Here is an 18,578-nt window from a genome sequence, read left to right on the forward strand (position 1 = left end):
TATATTGGTCCCTGAATCCATGTTTATACAAGGATAGACAATACATGCTCTCTTACATATTTTTTTTCGTTAATTGTTTTACATTTATCTTTATTTTATTGTTTTTCTTGTTAGAATTGTATTACATTTTTTATTTCAGGGCCTTTCCCAAATATATTGAAAATTACAGTACATGTTGAAGTTAACAAATGAAAGCATACATTATACATCAAGTTATCTTTTTTTGACCAACCAAAGTATTGAACTAAATAACGAATCATTACCATCAAAGCCAACCCACACATGCAGTGATATTTAGAGTTTTCACTTGCCTGAAACATAATAAACATTAATTATTTGCACATTTTTTGTCCTGATTGATCTAGAAATCGTTACTTTGTTTTGATTATAATTATTTCGCATGATTCGGAACTAAAAAAAACAACAACTTAAAGAAAGGACATTCCCCGCAACGACTGATTTGTTATTTTTAAATTTAGTTTTTATGGAATATCAGTTCATAGTTATTGTTAAGATAATACGTAAGAATTGTTTTGTGAACATATGATTTATGTTCGAGCAAACTCTATGCAAAAATGACAAAAAAAAACCACTCATGTTTTTTATCATGACAAGGCATTAACTCACAACAATAAAAGACATTTATACAACAATTTATAGAGACTTACATGAAAACTAAGTGTAACAGTTGTCGTTGAGCTTAAAGATGGACTGCCAAAATCTTTCGCCTTGATAAGTAATTCGATTCTCGTTTGATTAAGTTTTCCATAATCCAGAGATTCTTTCAAAGATATTTTCCCTAGATATTCTCCATTTTGCCATGTTGAGGTGATTGTGAAATTATTTTGCATGTTGAACGGCGAATCAAGCAAATCAAATTCTACTCGACTGTTAATTGTATTCTTTTGGTCTCGATCAAATGCCTGTAAGATGATATTAGTATGATTATCCAATCAACCATCGATAACAGAAAAAAAAATTAAGCTAATATGCAGACGTGACAGAAAAAGCCAACCACAGAAATAAAAATAAAATAATAAAGTATACAAAACAATTACAACAAATCAATGCACTACAACAGTCAATATATTAGATATAGAACAGCAAAAACACGCTAGGAATACCGTGAAACTTGTTTAAACCGAACCTCTTCGGGACTTAAGATTTCGTTCAGTTTTGGTCGATGTTCGGTTTTATCAGGTTCACATCGCGAATTGATGACCGAGTTAACCACATTGTGCATTCAAAAACGTCTTCACGTCATCTATAATACGTGTTCTAATAATACCTACACTAACAGTTATCTTGAAGTTTTTGTCAGTTTCTTTAATAACGTCATTGTAAAAGGACTGTAAAAATACTGGCGGATTGTCATTGATATCAACGAGTGTAACAACAACTTCAGCTGATTGAAGGTTTCCGCCGCCGTCTTTCGCCAACAGTATCAGCACATATTCATCTATTTTCTCATAATCCAATATTACATTTTGTCTTTTTGTTAAGACACCAGTAAGGTTATTAACTATAAATCTACAATAAATAATCATTCCACATAGACATTTTTACTACGGGGATCATATGGAATAAAATTATGAAATTATATTTTAGATCTTGAGGATAACATTATGATTATAGATAATTATATCTTATAGGTGCATGTATAATTCAAGATCTTCCTAGTACAAATCTGGATAATCCAAAACCAAATTGCAGGTATTTGAATTTTGATTTTCTCGATTTTCATTAGAATAAATTTGCATTATAATTTCACCATAGCACCACTTTACAACTTACAACCGGGGTTCTATTAGTCTTAAGCAAAGATGGGACTAGAAATGCCCTTCGAAAACACATTACACACTACTGGTTTCGTCTTATAGGCGTTTGTTGATAATTTAAGTTTGTGCTTTTCAGTTCTATGTATACGTTGCTCGTTTTGTATTATACGAAACACCAGAAGCTAGGAGATTGTTTTATCTCCATCTATGAAGTTCAAACTAATAATATACAGTTGTAACTGTTTACTTGGACAAAAGGGAAATGAGAAAATTTACGTTGATCTTTTCTCTCCCAGTGTTAAGGTCATTTTGGTTCATATGATTCGCCGATGTTCTTTGACGAGATTTTCTGTTCGTCTGATTTATGGCCATAGTGTCCACAATGTTTTCAACCTTGTATACAAGTACCTAATATGTATTCTTGGGTCTAAGATCTTTGGGTGTAAGAGTTCCTGCTGATCTATAAATACACGTCGGAAATACTAAAATACTATTAAAGATTATTTTCACTCGCTCTCAACATAGTGTGCAACATTGAAAAACAGTAATACATTGAGTTATGGTTGTTACTTATAACTCATTTGGTCTCTGGTGGAGAGTTGTGTTATTGGCAATATCACCACATCTTTTTATTTAGAATGCCATAAATTAACGTATGAAAAAATACATACAAATGTAAATATATGACATCAAGGACAAATAAATAAATCAGCATAGATATCAGGATAAAGATTGTGTACGAAGGGCAGACGTTTTGTGTACAGACGAGTCTGCAATCTTAATAATACCCTTACTCCCAAAGTCAGCGAATGTATACCCCATAACATTATGCAAGATTGCTTAAATATTTATATAAAATAAGACAACGAAATATTTGAAGACAAGTAATATAGATTTATCTAAATAAACCGCAGAGGAGGGTCCTGTATTTATTCAAGCAGACACACACAATTGATAGAGTCAAACTTATTCAGTATTTGAGAAACATTTTTATAAATACATGTTCTACTTATTTTTTTGCAAATGCTTTTCTAAATTGAAAACAATAGTAACAATAGCATACCGACCCATTTATTTGATATGAAGAATCTTACATATCTCTACTGTCTTGCAAACTATATGTTATTTCACCGAAGTCCCCGCTGTCTTTATCTGTAGCCTATATATATTAGAGTGAAAAAACAATGGTGACAAAGAAGAAATACTAAACATTTTACTGTTATTATCACTTCATTAAGAGAAAAAAGTTCAGTTTATCTAAACGTTGATATATAACCATTCTGACTATTTACAAGTTTACCAAACGATGAAAAGAATTGATTATAAGCATATCTATAATAAAAGATTTTGAAACATTTTTAAAATTTAAGATGTTGTCTTAAACAGTAGGATTATCAACACAATTCTGATTGCCATTAATCTTACTTTTCTTCTTCCATCTTATCTTTAGTTAATATAAGAAAACTAGTATACTAGTACGCGATTATAACATGTATGAATTGACCACATAGTTAAATTCTGAGATTATGAGCTAAAACCACGTTCAGGACAATGCGTTCGAGATTTCGACCTTAATTTGAAAGGATTGGAAGATGCGGTTTCAAATGTCGTTCTTTCTAGGTATTTCAGGATATTTGGAAACTATTTCGAAATAAATAATATCGATGGCATTATATATTGCCATTATTTGGAAGAAAATTTTTGGTACTCGTCCTATCATTTAAAGTCACTTACCTTTTCTGATAGGACTAGTTGTTCATTTGTGTAATTCTCAGCTACATGTACGACAAAAGATGAATTTATAAATTGTGGATAATTATCGTTCCTGTCTATTATCGCCAGATGAACTATACATTGAGTGTTCAACTGTTGAGCTTTCTCTTCTCTAGCAACAAGCTTAAGTAAAAGTCATAATTGAATGTTAATGTAAAAGTTATTTACATGATATTAACAGGTATTTTGGTATGTTTGCCATTTCTTTCATTTATTCATTTTTTGCGCTACTCTGTATAATAAAACCAAGGTTTTTAAGAGACCTTCATAAATTGATAGTACAATGTTTATCAGCAACAGAACCAATAGAGCAGAAAAGTATAGGGTCCACGTTTTCGAGATATGATTTTAGATTTGGCGGGAAACGATTCTGTTTTGATTTTTTGTATAGATAACATTGGTACTTTTTCTTCCCAAAAACTATATGATATATTTAAGATTTTTTTGTCTAGCGTTAATGCTGAGAATGACGCCAGCCTTACTGAGAATGGAAACCTTGTGGACCTCTCCCGTCACGCCTTGTTTGAAAAATTCTCATACTGTCTTAATGTGTTTTTTATCTGTACATTGCGAATGAAATTTTTGAAATGTGTTGATTTTCTTTCGAACAAGCAAATAAAACAATAAAAAATAAGAAATAAAGAGATCATCAAGTTCGCAATCTTTGAAGTAGATACTAGCATTCAAATTGCACACTACTTTTTAGTATAGACATGTAAAAACGGACACTCTTATAATTTGCTGTAATAAAGATTTGAACTTAAGGTTATTTCCTCCCTTATGCATACTTGTACCTTAGCTCATTTCCATTTGTTTGGAAATTTGGATTTTCAAATTATAAGGTATCGATAGATACAGGAGATGGGGTATGAGTGCCAATGAGACACCTCTCCATCCAAATAACAATTTATAAAAGTAAACCATTATAGGTCAAGGTACGGCCTTTAACACGGAGCCGTGGCTCACACCGATTAACAAGCTATAACGGGTCCCAAAATTACTAGTATAAAACCATTCAGACGTGTAAACGGGTAAACCAACGGTATAATCTATATAAAAAACGAGGACGAGAAACACGCATAAATAATATAAACAAACGTCAACTACTGTACAGAATCCTGACTTAGGACAGGTGCAAACATTTGCAGCGGGATTACACGTTTAGTTTGTTACCCCGATTTAGTTTTTTGTCCATGGATTTATGAGTTTTAACAGCGGTATACTACTGTTGCCTTTATTTAATGGTACCCTACCTCCTACCCTTTTTATTGAAACAATAGTATAACATCACAACATAGAAAAACACACGATGAAATATCATTGGAAGGCTTAACTCAATTAAAACGTAAATTAAAAAACTCTGAACGAACAAATTTGATCTGCGATACCTGAATGCAAATACATAGTTGATAAAATTATAAGGGATAAGTATTTAAAGTTCAAAGTAAATGAAGAAATTTAAACAAAGCTATGGTAAGATACTACTGTGAAATATTTAACAATTTTTAAACACGTAAACATTTTCTACACAGGTAAATGAATATTTATTTTGTCGTTAAGTAAACTACTTCGTCTGTGTGTATAAAATCTTCCAATTAAGAATACCAAGACAGTTCTGTGATATAAAGAAACTAAATCTAACACTTGATACATATGGGATGAATATCAACAATAAAACTATACATTAAGAGGTAGATAACACTTACTGTACAGCTTTAATAATTTTGATGTTCATAGTACCAGAGTATATGTCTCTGATAGTACGAAGAAGTGAAAATAAGTAGATGTTCCAAATAATTCAAGCTGGTATATGGACAAGATCCATATTAATATAAAATAGAATAAATCAGCATTACAAATAGTATCAACAAGTCAATCAAATTAACAAGGAAGTAAGATATGAGAGTAAATAAAAGAAAACATAATGTCGAAAAGCGGATCTTGCGAAAGTTGCTATCGTTTTTCACTTGTATCTTCAATGTATTTTTCTGACCTAGTATCTAATGTTTACAGTGATGGAAACGTGTTGGTTAATCATAGTTCCGATTCAAAATTGACAGAAAAGATAATGTATTTGTCATCTATCTGTAAGTGTACATTACCATGAACGATACTTCTTGTACTTTTTCAAAATCAAATGAGAAATCGTCTTGTAGATACAACATAACATTTCCACTACCTTGCACCGTGTCTGGAACTGGCTTTATTCCCTGTACTATACTACCATTATGATATCGGAGTTCTAAGTGAAGATGACTATTAACATCCTATTGTAAAATCATAAAAAATCGTAAAAACTGCAGAATTAAAAATGTTAGATAGTTTAACCTTATTGTTATGTCATCAATGTAATTTCGGAACCTCTAATACAACAAAAAATATCTAAACAACTTTTACTATGCTTTTGAACATTTATTTTAACTGACGGTCACATCAAATGTATTTAAAAGCACGAAAACACGTCAATCAATTTATTTCTGGTTATTAATTAATTAGGCTGAGGGAAATATAACAGGAAAAACTAAAAGCAATACCTGATCTACATCCGTAACATTAATTCTGTCACCCTTTATGGTTAGGGGTGCTCCCACCAAGTTTTCAAATACAGTTGCATTGTATAAGGACTGTGAAAACTCTGGTAGGTTATCATCTACATCTACGATAGAGATTACTACTGGTGTTGTTGAATTTGATGGTCCAGGATTAGTTTCATTTGAATTCAACTTTTCTATTGCCTGTTTACAAAAACATTCATACAAATTACACGTATAATAGCAAGAAGTGATTTGAGGTTAGTGAAATTTCATTAAGATAAGTGCCATAAACACGAACATCTGTACAATATATTTGAATTATTACTCAACAACACAGTCACTTGGAATATATAGTTATGAATACAGATGAGTATTATATGCTTTGTCTATATATTAGTTTGAATGAAGTAACCAGTATATCAATAATTCAGACAACTTTAATTTATACTGACGAAATTGAATTTTCCAGCCAATTTTTAATATTCGACAAACTGGGTTGATGCAAAGGAAGACATCATTTATAACACAAAAGAAGCAAACATTATTGATTTTACTTAAAACATGTTTGAAAGAATGTGGTTTTCCAGAATGCATAAAAATGTACAGTGGGACACTTAGTGTCAAAATATGTCCTTCCCTGCAAACAGCGAAAACTTTATCTTTAAATTTTGTCATGTTTTAGCAAAGATTCTATTAACTATAATCCGCAAGAACACGTTAATGTAAATAGTAACAGTAAAACTAAAATAAAACAAGATCAAAATTTGCTTTTAATGTTATCATTTCCCTCCTAAAATACCAAACGACGATACAGCATGCTATAATGTTAAATTTTTTCAACGAATAACCCACTTTTAAAAAATGTTTATTTAAAATTTTTATAACCTGCAAAGACATAGTTTTTGAATAGTTGTATTCACGAAAAGACAATATTTCTATATAAAAGTTTTACAAGACAAACTAAGATAAAAGAAATAGATTAACAATATTTTTGGAAAAAGTAACATGCTAACGACAATGTAGAAAACTCGAATAATTGATGACTTAAAAGATGTATATATTTTGTATGCACAAAATTTCCCACTTTTCGCTTTATAAATATGCAGCAAAGAGAAAAAAAGTAAAAGTTCTATTTCACAAGCTCCAAACGTATTTATCTTAAACAATAATGTAAATAAAACATCATTTTCATGATGTTATTGCATTTAAATCCTATCACTGCAGTTAAATGAATTATGGTTTTTCATCGTAAGAATGTTCTTTATAACTTAACTATTGATTCTGTTGAATTTTTTTTTCATGAAAAGAGTTTATTTTCATTGTTCTTGTGTCATCGGTGAAGTAACCTCGAAAAGGTTTATGATTGTAAGAAAATATTGACTAATGCGACAACAACCGGTACTCTCATATGATGTTGCGTACTTATATATTATAGACATCCAAAATGAAGCTTTTCTTATAAAATGAGGGAAGATTATTTTGCTGTACTGAACGAAGCTGCATCCGTTTGTTTGTTCGTAAAAGTGCTAAAAAATGCATTTGTTCTCGTAGCGTCTTAAATTGATTATCTGCATCGACATGTGTCTGCACTATATGTCGAGTTTTAAATTGAACTTGGGTTAGTATTCATGTGAATGAATAAGATGGGCGTATCAATGATAAATGTATGCAACAACACAAATTTTTAAATGCGAAAATGTTTACTGATTGGGTCATTATAGGACATACGTTTCTGTGAACCATGACGTATACAATTTGTTAGTGTTTAAGTTGTCCAGTGGAGAGAGATAAATTGTAAGGCTATGTTATCAACAAGAGGGTATGGGTAATAGGAGGAGGATCAAAACCTTAATTTATACACAATTGAGTGCAAGTTAGAAATATAATGATTATTATAACAAAGCAAGCATAATAAAAAACGGTTATAATTACCATCAGCGTCATGGAACACACGCCACGAGCATCGTGTATCACACCTCGGTCTCTGTCTAATGTTTTTTTAACTGTCACTATAGCATATATGCCATTTGACTTGATTTCAAAGAATTCATTGCATTTCCCTAAGAAATGTTATAATCATTTGAATAACAGAAATACTTGTTTTGAAACCTAAGAAACTTCTTTTTTTTTTTAATTTATGACACGCGAATCAAAAATATTGAAAAATTTTCTCTTCTTTATTTGCTTTTGGTCGACTATAGGTTTTCGTATATTACATTTGTTTTGCATTTCTAATATCAAATTGAATGCAGGTGATACATTCAGAAAACATAACTAGCGCATCAAATTTAGATTTTTTTTTATATATATTTGTATACAATGGATGGACATGGTATATGCGACAAATTGGCTATTATTCATGTTACATGTTTATAATGGTCTGAAAATTTATTGAACACTCACGAATCATATATTCTCTGCCATCTGTTCAGTGTACATCGTAAAACGATTTAAATAACTGACTCACACATAGCATAATAAAAATGCCCCATCCTTACATCAACTTTAAAATAATAGTATATGAAAATCTATTTTTTGTGCTTTTTTTGGTCTTGAACAAAAAAAAATATATCGGATCTTAGATTTAATTGAACAGTGAGTAAATTATGATGATATATTTTTTTTTAAATTTATTTGTCATTTTTATATTCAGTTTTTGATTATTGGATAACTTAAAACTTTCTACAATATACCAGGTGTAAATTTATATTCTATAGCATGTGGAACACCAGTATCACCATCATCGGCTCTAATAGGGTATGTAAAGGGAACCTGCAAAATACAAGGAAAATTGGAAAAATGATAACATGTGGTCAATAAGTTAGAATTTGCATAAAAGTCTAAAGAACAAAAGACGGAATGTTTTACTCGAAAGATGGACAATATGATAGGCAAGGATTACTGGCTCTTTGCGTTTTCAAATTAAAGCCTATTCAATAATTTTGTATATGAACTCATCATATATACAAGGATTGGAATTTTGTTTTTGCGCCAGACGCGCGTTTTGTCTACAACAGACTCAGGCTAGTGCATAGTTATATACTTTAATTCAGTCACGGAACCGCGATATACGTGTGTATAGTGTATACAAGGTTTCAGGTTGATTGGACTTCAACTTTATCAAAAACTACCTCGACCAAAACTTTTAACCTGAAATTGTACAGACGAACAAACGAACGGATGAACAGACGGACGAACGGACGAACGGACGAACGGACGCACAGACCAGAACACATAATGCCCCTCTACTACTATCGTAGGTGGGGCATAACAATTGATTCGGTTTGACCCAAAATCACTTAAAATGTTTATATCATTGAAAAAGCTCCAAATTATCTCCCTTTGGTGCAAAAATTTGGCATTAAAATTAAAATATCTTTTATAACTCATCGGTGACCGATATTCTTTATTATTGTTTTCAAATAAGCTATACATAAACTAAATAATTGTAAAATTTAAGCGATTTCTGTAATAAGTTATTTTTGTATTTCGATATTACATCTATTTCTCCTATTAGTTCAACAGAAAAAAAGGACATTTTCAAAAATGTATGTTTCTTTCGGAGGCAGATTGTGAGCCTAAATGAACGGTGACCTTATTTTTTTATTTCATTTTTCTGTTAAGTATTTGATAAAGTTCATTTATAAAAAAATATAGCGAAATCCTATATTAGAAAAAACAAGAATGTGTCCAAAGTACACGGATGCCCCTGTCGCATTATCATTTTCCATGTTCAATGGACCGTAAAATTGGGTAAAAAATAATTTGGCCTGAAAAGTAAAAAGATCAACCAAAAGCGAACATGTGTACCAAGTTTCAAGTTGATTGGACTTCAGCTTCATCAAAAACTACCTTGACCAAAAACTTTAACCTGAAGTGGGACGAACGGACGGACAGACGGACGGACGAACAGACGGAAGGACGCACAGACCAGAAACATTATGCCCCTCTACTATCGTAGGTGGGGCATAAAAATGATTTATACACGCGAGCACTATTCTGTCCCTAACGTATTTTGCGACGGTTAATTGTTTTGTTTCAATTTCCCATCTTTCTATGACTATCAAAAAGTATAGATTATGACTGTTTTCATTTTTTTAACTACCGGTCCAATTTGGCACAAAATCGTTCAATTTTCCTTCTGAAAAAAGATAGCATACAAGTAACAATCAAGTTACTACAAACATAAATTGGTCTTAACACTTATTTGTTATCTTTTAAAATACGTAATTACGTTAGAACCAATAGTACTATTCTCTAGAATGTAAGCATTAAACGGTTGACCGGTAAAGTATGGTGGTCTGTTCTGAATGTCTTTTATTTTGATTATCAATGTTGCAGTTCCATTTAATCCACCACCATCCTGAAATGAAGCATTTATAAAATATATAATAATATCTTTTCCCGAAATAACTTCTTAAAAATGAAAATTATGAACAATCTTAACTGAACATTACTAATGTAATCGACGTCTTGACAACGCCTATTTTTGTATGACGTCATGTGAAATTATCGGTTTTTATTTAACTGGGAAATCAATGTAATTCATTGCAACCGATGTAATGAACAAGATTTAACCGTATAAAGAGCATTTCCTAGTGAAAATTTTACTAACAATTAATGATAGCGGTTGTTGTAGTTGTGCTAATAGGGGACCTTTTGTCCCTTTTTCGTTTTCCGAGCAAAAAATTATCTACATATTGGTTGTCTTAAATTCTACATATAACACATTTAATGGTTTATAGAAACTATCGACTCTACACAATACTTACAGTTCCAACAATAAGGTACTGGTAGAAACTCAGTTTTGAATAGTCTAAAGCTTCATTTACTGTTATGCTACCTGTGTTAGTATCAATATCAAAAGCGTTTCCATATAAGGACGACGACTGAAACAAATACATCAAAACAACATCAGGAAATTTTTTTTAGAAATGAATAAAATAGTGTAACATATTTCGACATTCTAAACCTTATAGTTTACAATGTTCTGTTGTTGAACACGTCCAAGATAATGGTCAGATACAAAAAGAACAAGTATATGAACCATACGAAGTCGATCAAGTTGTGTATGAATATATAAAGTGATGTTGTCAACACATTATGATCAATCAAATAATATTTATGGGTGCAGGTTTCAACAAATTAACTATTACATTCGTTACAATCACCGAATATATAATTTGTTTGAAGCAAACTGCAATTAAATCTATATGTAAATTCAGCTCTCAGTCCATAAAAATACCACGTTCATTGGATTGTTAGATAGCCGTTGCATTGTTATATTTCATATTGTATCAGATCATTTTTATTTTATTTTCATATGAGCTTAAGGGACGACATCAAAAGTTCAATGTAGGATAAAAAACCTAATTCACATAGTTTTTTCACTGACCCCCCCCTTTTTTACTTAATTTGGGAAAAATTAATTTACCAATGGGGATATATGTAACAAGAGGCTGTCACAACGACAGCAAACCGGATTTATTAACATTTATTTGTGTCCTGGCAATATCACATGCAAGAACCATTACTGATTAATGGTGAAAGTGAAAATCGTCAATATCAAATTTGATATCCATTTTGTCATCAGTATCAACATATTAAAATTTGAAAAGCTTAGATTGAATGGTTCATGAGTAAATGCAATAAAGTGAATGGAAACACCATTTTACAATCTTTCAAGAACCATAACTCCTGAACGGTAAAAGTCAAAATCGTCATTATTGAACTTGACCTCTATTTTGTCATCAGTAACAACATATAAAAATTTCAAAAGCTTTGGTTGAATGGTTCATGAGAAAATGCACGGACACGACTGGAAACACCATTTTTCAATCTTTCAAGAACCATAACTCCTGAACGGTAAAAGTCAAAATCGTCATTATTGAACTTGACCTCCATTTTGTCATCAGTAACAACATATTAAAATTTGGGAAGCTTTGGTAGAACAGTTCATGTGTAAATACACGGACACGACTGGAAACTCTATTTTTCAATCTTTCAAGAACCATAACTCCTGAACAGTAAAAGTCAAAATCGTCATTATTGAATTTGACCTCCATTTTGTCATCAGTAACAACATATTGAAATTTGGGAAGCTTTGGTTGAACAGTTCATGAGTAAATACACGGACACGACTGGAAACGCCATTTTTCAATCTTTCAAGAACAATAACTCCTGAACGGTAAAAGTCAAAATCGTCATTATTGAACTTGACCTCCATTTTTTCATCAGTAACAACATATTAAAATGTGGGAAGCTTTGGTAGAACAGTTCATGCGTAAATGCACGGACACGACTGGAAAAACCATTTTTCAATCTTTCAAGAACCATAACTCCTGAACGGTAAAAGTCAAAATCGCCATTATTTAACTTGACCTTCATTTAGTTGTCAGTAACAACATATTAAAATTTTAAAAGCTTTGGTTGAACGGTTCAAGAGTTAATGCACGGACAACATTTGATTAATGCCCGCCCGCCCGGCTGCCCGCCCGCCGTACATCCCCAAATCAATAACCGACATTTTTGTCACAAAAATCCGGTTAAAAATCGATTTTAGATATACAAAACTTGCAGAATTTTAACCCCACCACCCCCTAACTATTTGATTTAAGTTTTGTCTATCCTACAACGATCTTTTGATGTCGTCCCTAATACATGTATCTACATTGACGATTAAATCTTACACATGATTACCATAACCATATCAATACTTACTTGGCCTTCCGCCTGAAATGAAGAATATCGACGTTATTAACTGAAATTTATACAAAGTGTTTTTAAAAAGAATGAGAATAAATGTTAAAACATTAAACTATTAAAAGTTTTTTTTTGAAAATATTAACAAAAGGTAAGCACGTAGCCTTATAAAAAATGTGATCGTCACTTGCACTCTGTCGTGTAAATTTTCAAAACCAAACACTTAATCCTTAAACCGATATTTATTCGAATCAAAATATATAATATTTATATACATAATAATTTGAATCTGAATTTAAAACCTTTTTCACAAAACTTCTGCAAAAAGGGTCTTGTGCGATATAGTTATCAAAGGTACCAGAATTATAATTTAGTACGCCAGACGCGCGTTTCGTCTACATAAGACTCATCAGTGACGCTCATATCAAAATATTTATAAAGCCAAACAAGAACAAAGTTGAAGAGCAATGAGGATCCAAAATTCCACAAAGTGGTGCTAAATTCGACTAAGGTAATCTATGCTTGGGATCAGAAAATCCTTAATTTTTCGTAAAATTCAAAAGTTTTGTAAACAGGAAATAAATAAAAATGACCACATTATATGCCTTTTATTACACGTTGTATATCTAAACTTCGCATGATAGAATGAAGAAAGATTTTTCTGACATTTATCAAATAAAAAACCTTAAATCAAAAATAAAAAAAATATAAAAACAAAAACCCACAAAAAAACCCGAACCGATTATACAATATATATTTATATATATATGTATATCACAAGAGTCAGTTTCACAAAAAAATCTCTGAACAAAGGTCTTACACAGATCAGTATAATTACGATTAACTTTAGTCGTAAGATTTATTTGTGAAACTAATTTATGGACAGTAATGTAATTGTTAAATATGTCTGCCAATTAGTAATATCAACAATCTGAAAATGCAGTCACAAGATATCTATGGGAATATTCAAAACTATGTAGAAGGGATTTTAACTATGTGATGGCCCAAATAGGAAGATGACAACCTGTCCACAAAATACTACATATAAACCAGTAAGACTGCTTCACCGAAACTATGGATAATATCAGATGGTTCAGAAGGGTAACTAGACCATGCTCCTATAGTGAACTATAATCTGAATAATGTGAATTACATTAAATATTCAAATTGATAAAATGTTCATGATGTTCGATCTTATCAAAGCTAAACGTCTACAAGATGTATACGAACAATAAACAAAGGGTGCCTTTATTAAATGATTTGAATTTTTACATCAACAAATTTTTTTTATACAAATTTGAAACATTTGACGAAAAGAAATGATATGACTTTAAAAGATTATCACTTGTATGACTCGCACATTATGATATGAACGTATACCTATTGCATTTTGCAATGAAAAATGTTCTTTAAACAAGAAAATCTATTGACCAATAAAAGATAACAAAGAAGTAAACGATTTGATTTCGTACTTCAATTTTTTGTCTCTTTTTTTTATATACAAAACTACAGAAATTCATTTATGTAAAGGTAGAATATCTGTGTCACGTAACAATTTTTTTTATATAGTTCATGGATAGTATAAAAACCAAACAGACATGAAAACCAAACCTTTCATAAAACCAAAAGCCATAAGAAACAACAATAACAACAACATATATGTAAACCTTAAAATACCAATCCTCATTTTATCTTACGTTAACTATAATTTCTTACATCTAATTTATTTGAATTATGGTGCCAAATTGTGTCATTGTCATTCACACCACACCACATCTAGTTATTTTTATTTCTATTGCAGAGAAACGTACTTTTACATACTCTTGTGGATTGTATCAATGGAAAGGCTAATCAATACTATAGACTAGATCATGTAGATCAGTAAAGAAAAACACGGTTATCCATGTCGACGCACCTTGCTCTTTTAAATCTCAGCGGGTCCCTCTGGTTTTGTTTTTATCTTGACTTTTATAAGTTAGATATAGGAAGGTTTAGCATTAGTGCAAATGAGTCTGAATAGGACCACTCTAAATCCAATTCACAATTTGTAAAATTTAAATCACTAGAGGTGAAAGTACGGCCTTCAACAAAGATCATTGGCTCACACCGAACAGCAAGCTATTAAGGGTCCAAAATGACTAGTGTACAATAATGCAAACAGGAAAACCGTCGGTCTTATATATATATATAAAACAAGAAACGAGGAATACTGATGGGCTGCAACAAAAAACGACTACCACTGAACAACAGGTTAAATAAATTGTAGGTTTGCACATCAGTTAGCTACTTCTGTCTATTTATCGCACATATCGATCATGTCGATATAGGAAGATGTGATGTAAGTGCAAAAGAGACAACTCTCCATCCAAATAACAATTTATAAAAGGTAAACCATTATAGGTCAATGAACAGCCTTCAACACAGAGCCTTGGCTCACACCAAACAACAAGTTATAAAGAGCCCCAAAATTACTAGTGTAAAACCATTCAAACGGGAAAACCAACGGTCTAATCTATATGAAAAACAAAAAGCGAGAAACACGTATAAACCACATAAACAAACGACAACTACTGTACATCAGATTCCTATATGCATACATCGTGTACACTCTACATTTCATGGGATTTCAGGTGCTCAAGAAGGTACAGAATTTCCTGACAGTTAACCAAATATATGATAAATATTAACTTACTACAAGTGAATATGTTACCACTCCACCTACGCCGTTGTCAGGATCTGTAGCTGTAGCCTTTATGACCTCTGTAGATGTCTTTGCGTTCTACCAAAGGAATCTTTATAGGATATATTTTAATTTTAATCCTTGTACAAGCAGGATAAACAGAAAGAACCAAAATAAAGATTCAATAAGAATAAACATTAAAATCAGTAATTTTCTAGTGATATGCATTATACTGTGAATTCATTATTATTCGTTGGATACCAATTTTCGTGGATTTTGTTGATTTAGGTGAACCACGAAATTAAATGTTCAACGAAGGACAAATGTCCTAAAGGCTTGTATAAAGACTTCGGCAAAACCACGAAATTAAATGTCCACGAATATGCAAGTTTTTCTTCATCCACAAAAATTGGTGCCCACGAAAATAAATGAATCCACATATATATAAACATAAAACGGTAACATTAATTCAGAAAATTCATTTTTATATATTGGGTTAACTTATCACACCCCTAAAAATATTATTATTCAAACTTTCTACATTGCTAGGTTTATGTGACTTCTAACGTTTCATTGGAAGCATAACATTTCCGAATAATTTATATAAGTTGCAATGTTTTGTTCGGTTCTATTATCATTTATTACTGATATCAAACAATAATTTAATTTTGGATGTAACACTTCTTCTAAATGGCTGACATTGTTTTGTTTATTAGCTCATAGACATAATTTTGTAATGTGACCAACGTTTTTCATTGTTTTACAACTCCAGTTTAAAATGGAATTTAGAATTAAATTATAAGAAATGACTGTAAATTATTTTCTGTCATTTAAAAAAACCCATGAAAATGTGGTACACAATGAATTACCCGCGTACTGTCATTCCTTAAAAAGAAGAAAAAAGAATTACAGATCGGAAAAAAGGAATCTGCTCTGTAACTATGATTAGAAAACGTCAGCCTTGTTCTTTTGTCTTTTTGTCTTTGTCACTTGTATTTCGTGAATATGACAAATTAACATCACAAGCATTTCTTGTTTACAGTTTAATTATGTTGTAGGAGTCTCAAAGCAAAATTCCCTAAGACAACCTATTGGAAGTTAACATGAATACGGACTTCGAACATTAGTAAACATGAAACCTTTTCATGTATTCCAAGAAATACAATACAAGTATGTAAGTGAAAAAGATTCGTATCATCTCGTTTATGTACTTTTTTTTAGTTGGTTTTGTCTAATAAAGGAATGGCTGTAACATGTTTAGATAGTGTAAATTTTAATTTTAGACAAGTCTTAAGAAAAAAAGAAAGACGTCATAATACTAATTATAACTCACTATATGTGGGTGTTCATATATCACTCATAAATACACGTGCATGGGGTTTAACAGAAACTTGATAACATTTTTTTCAAATACGTTTGAGCCGGTACTTCAAAATATCATTTTAAAGTGTGCACCACATTTTTTTTGTGTTATTTTGCACAGACAGAAAATTTATTACAATCATTTTTTTATAATCTAATTCTAATTTCCATTTTAGACAGGCGTAAATCATGAAAAAAGTTGATGACGTCACGGTCATATGACAGAATTATATGTATGAGATGATAAACAAAACACTGTCAGCCAATCAGAAGACACGTTACATCCACCATTAAATTATATTGTTGTAAACAATATCGCAATCAGATAAACATGATAAAGACAGATTGTTGTTAAATATACTTCATACCTCAGGTATAGTTTTCTGGAAGAGTTTTGATAAAAATGAAGGTTTTTCGTCGTTTACATCTAGAATATAGATTTGCAATGTGTCGATGGTCTGAAAATAAATTACGGAACAAATTAGACAACAATATGTGCACAAAGCCATTAGTACTAGGTGGAGTTTTTTTTTCTTTAAATATAACTTTAACTAGGTTCACAATCCCGGTTAACACTAAAAGATGCCTTCTCATATGTATTTATTTTTTGAAGTCAAAATATTTGCAGTTTTGAAGGACAACAAACTTTCGATGAGTTAAACTTCACATTATTTCACATTGTGAAGTGCATACCTCCATGACAGTATATACCTATATACTAGAGGAAGATATAGATGAATAACTTGAAACAGTGTTAGCCATGAAAACTGAAAACTCATTTTAGTTAAATATATTTTGATGCGAAAAAGATGTAATTCGATAGCAGATACGTGTTGCCTGTTCGTTTAAATTGTGTAAACTTTATTATATGTTGACAAGTCTTAAGAAAAAAGAAAGATGTCATAATTGAGTTATAATTCACTATATGTGGATGTTCATATACCACGCACAAATACACAAATGTATGGGGTTTAACAAGATCTTGAAAACAATTTTACAAATATGCTGAAGGCAGTTTTTAAAATATCATTTTATTGATTTATTTCGTTGTTATACACTTTATTTCCTTTCATGTGTATTAAACAAAAATATTCTCATTTGCGAAACATATTGAAACGAAGAAACTAAGTCTTTAAGTCAGCACGGGTCCTGTGTGCCTATATCCTCTTGTACTTTATTTAAAAATGTATTATTGAAATCTTTTATCGATAAAACTGTAATGGTCATTATATTCGTAGTATTTGATTAAGTGTTTTATTTCTTTCAACAATTGATGAGAAAACGACTTATTGACACACTAATAAAATAAGGAAAATAAACACTATTAATGCGGCATAATAAATGTAGAGTGCAAAATATACAAATTATACCTTTAAGTTTGATGTATCCTCAGCCAATAAATGTAAGTACCATGTAGCTTCTGTCTGAAAAGTTAAATAGATTTAAATCAGCAGAGATAATTTGTAGTTTATTTGCTGGAAAACAGTTAATAATTAAATAGTTCCCATAATGATTTTTCCTACAAAAAGTTTCCATCCTGTCACTATTCTTTGTAAAAACTGATTTTCGCTGCAGTATTAGTACAATAAAAAGTTTTGTTTTTATATGGAATATTACAGCTTCAAACCACAAGATTGTAGACACTTTTCATTTGCTAATTGTAATGATCACTTACCTCTCTGTCCATACATGCTTTCTGATTAATTTGTACTTTTGTAATGAAAGGCATAGAGTTGCTGCTCTGTGTTT

At 31.0% G+C, this 18,578-nt stretch overlaps 2 protein-coding genes across 2 annotated transcripts in view; both read right to left on the bottom strand.

The window, feature by feature from the left end:
* Window positions 1-18,578, bottom strand: part of LOC139490119 (cadherin-23-like) — a 145,432-nt gene that overhangs the window by 122,581 nt on the left and 4,273 nt on the right. The gene's annotated exons all lie outside the window — the stretch shown is intronic.
* On the bottom strand, window positions 111-18,558 carry LOC139489353 (cadherin-related family member 1a-like). The gene is made up of 16 exons (XM_071275662.1): window positions 18,505-18,558; window positions 18,200-18,253; window positions 17,198-17,287; window positions 15,480-15,566; window positions 12,806-12,817; window positions 10,858-10,974; window positions 10,320-10,448; window positions 8,779-8,857; window positions 8,018-8,145; window positions 6,086-6,286; window positions 5,654-5,818; window positions 3,513-3,674; window positions 2,873-2,937; window positions 1,293-1,530; window positions 669-923; window positions 111-311 (listed from the first exon to the last, which is right to left on the bottom strand). The coding sequence occupies exons 1-16, from the start codon at window positions 18,556-18,558 to the stop codon at window positions 111-113; spliced, it is 2,037 nt and encodes a 678-aa protein (XP_071131763.1).

This window comes from Mytilus edulis, chromosome 9 (assembly GCF_963676685.1).
Source record: "Mytilus edulis chromosome 9, xbMytEdul2.2, whole genome shotgun sequence".
In the NCBI taxonomy this organism is placed as follows: Eukaryota; Metazoa; Mollusca; class Bivalvia; order Mytilida; family Mytilidae; genus Mytilus; species Mytilus edulis.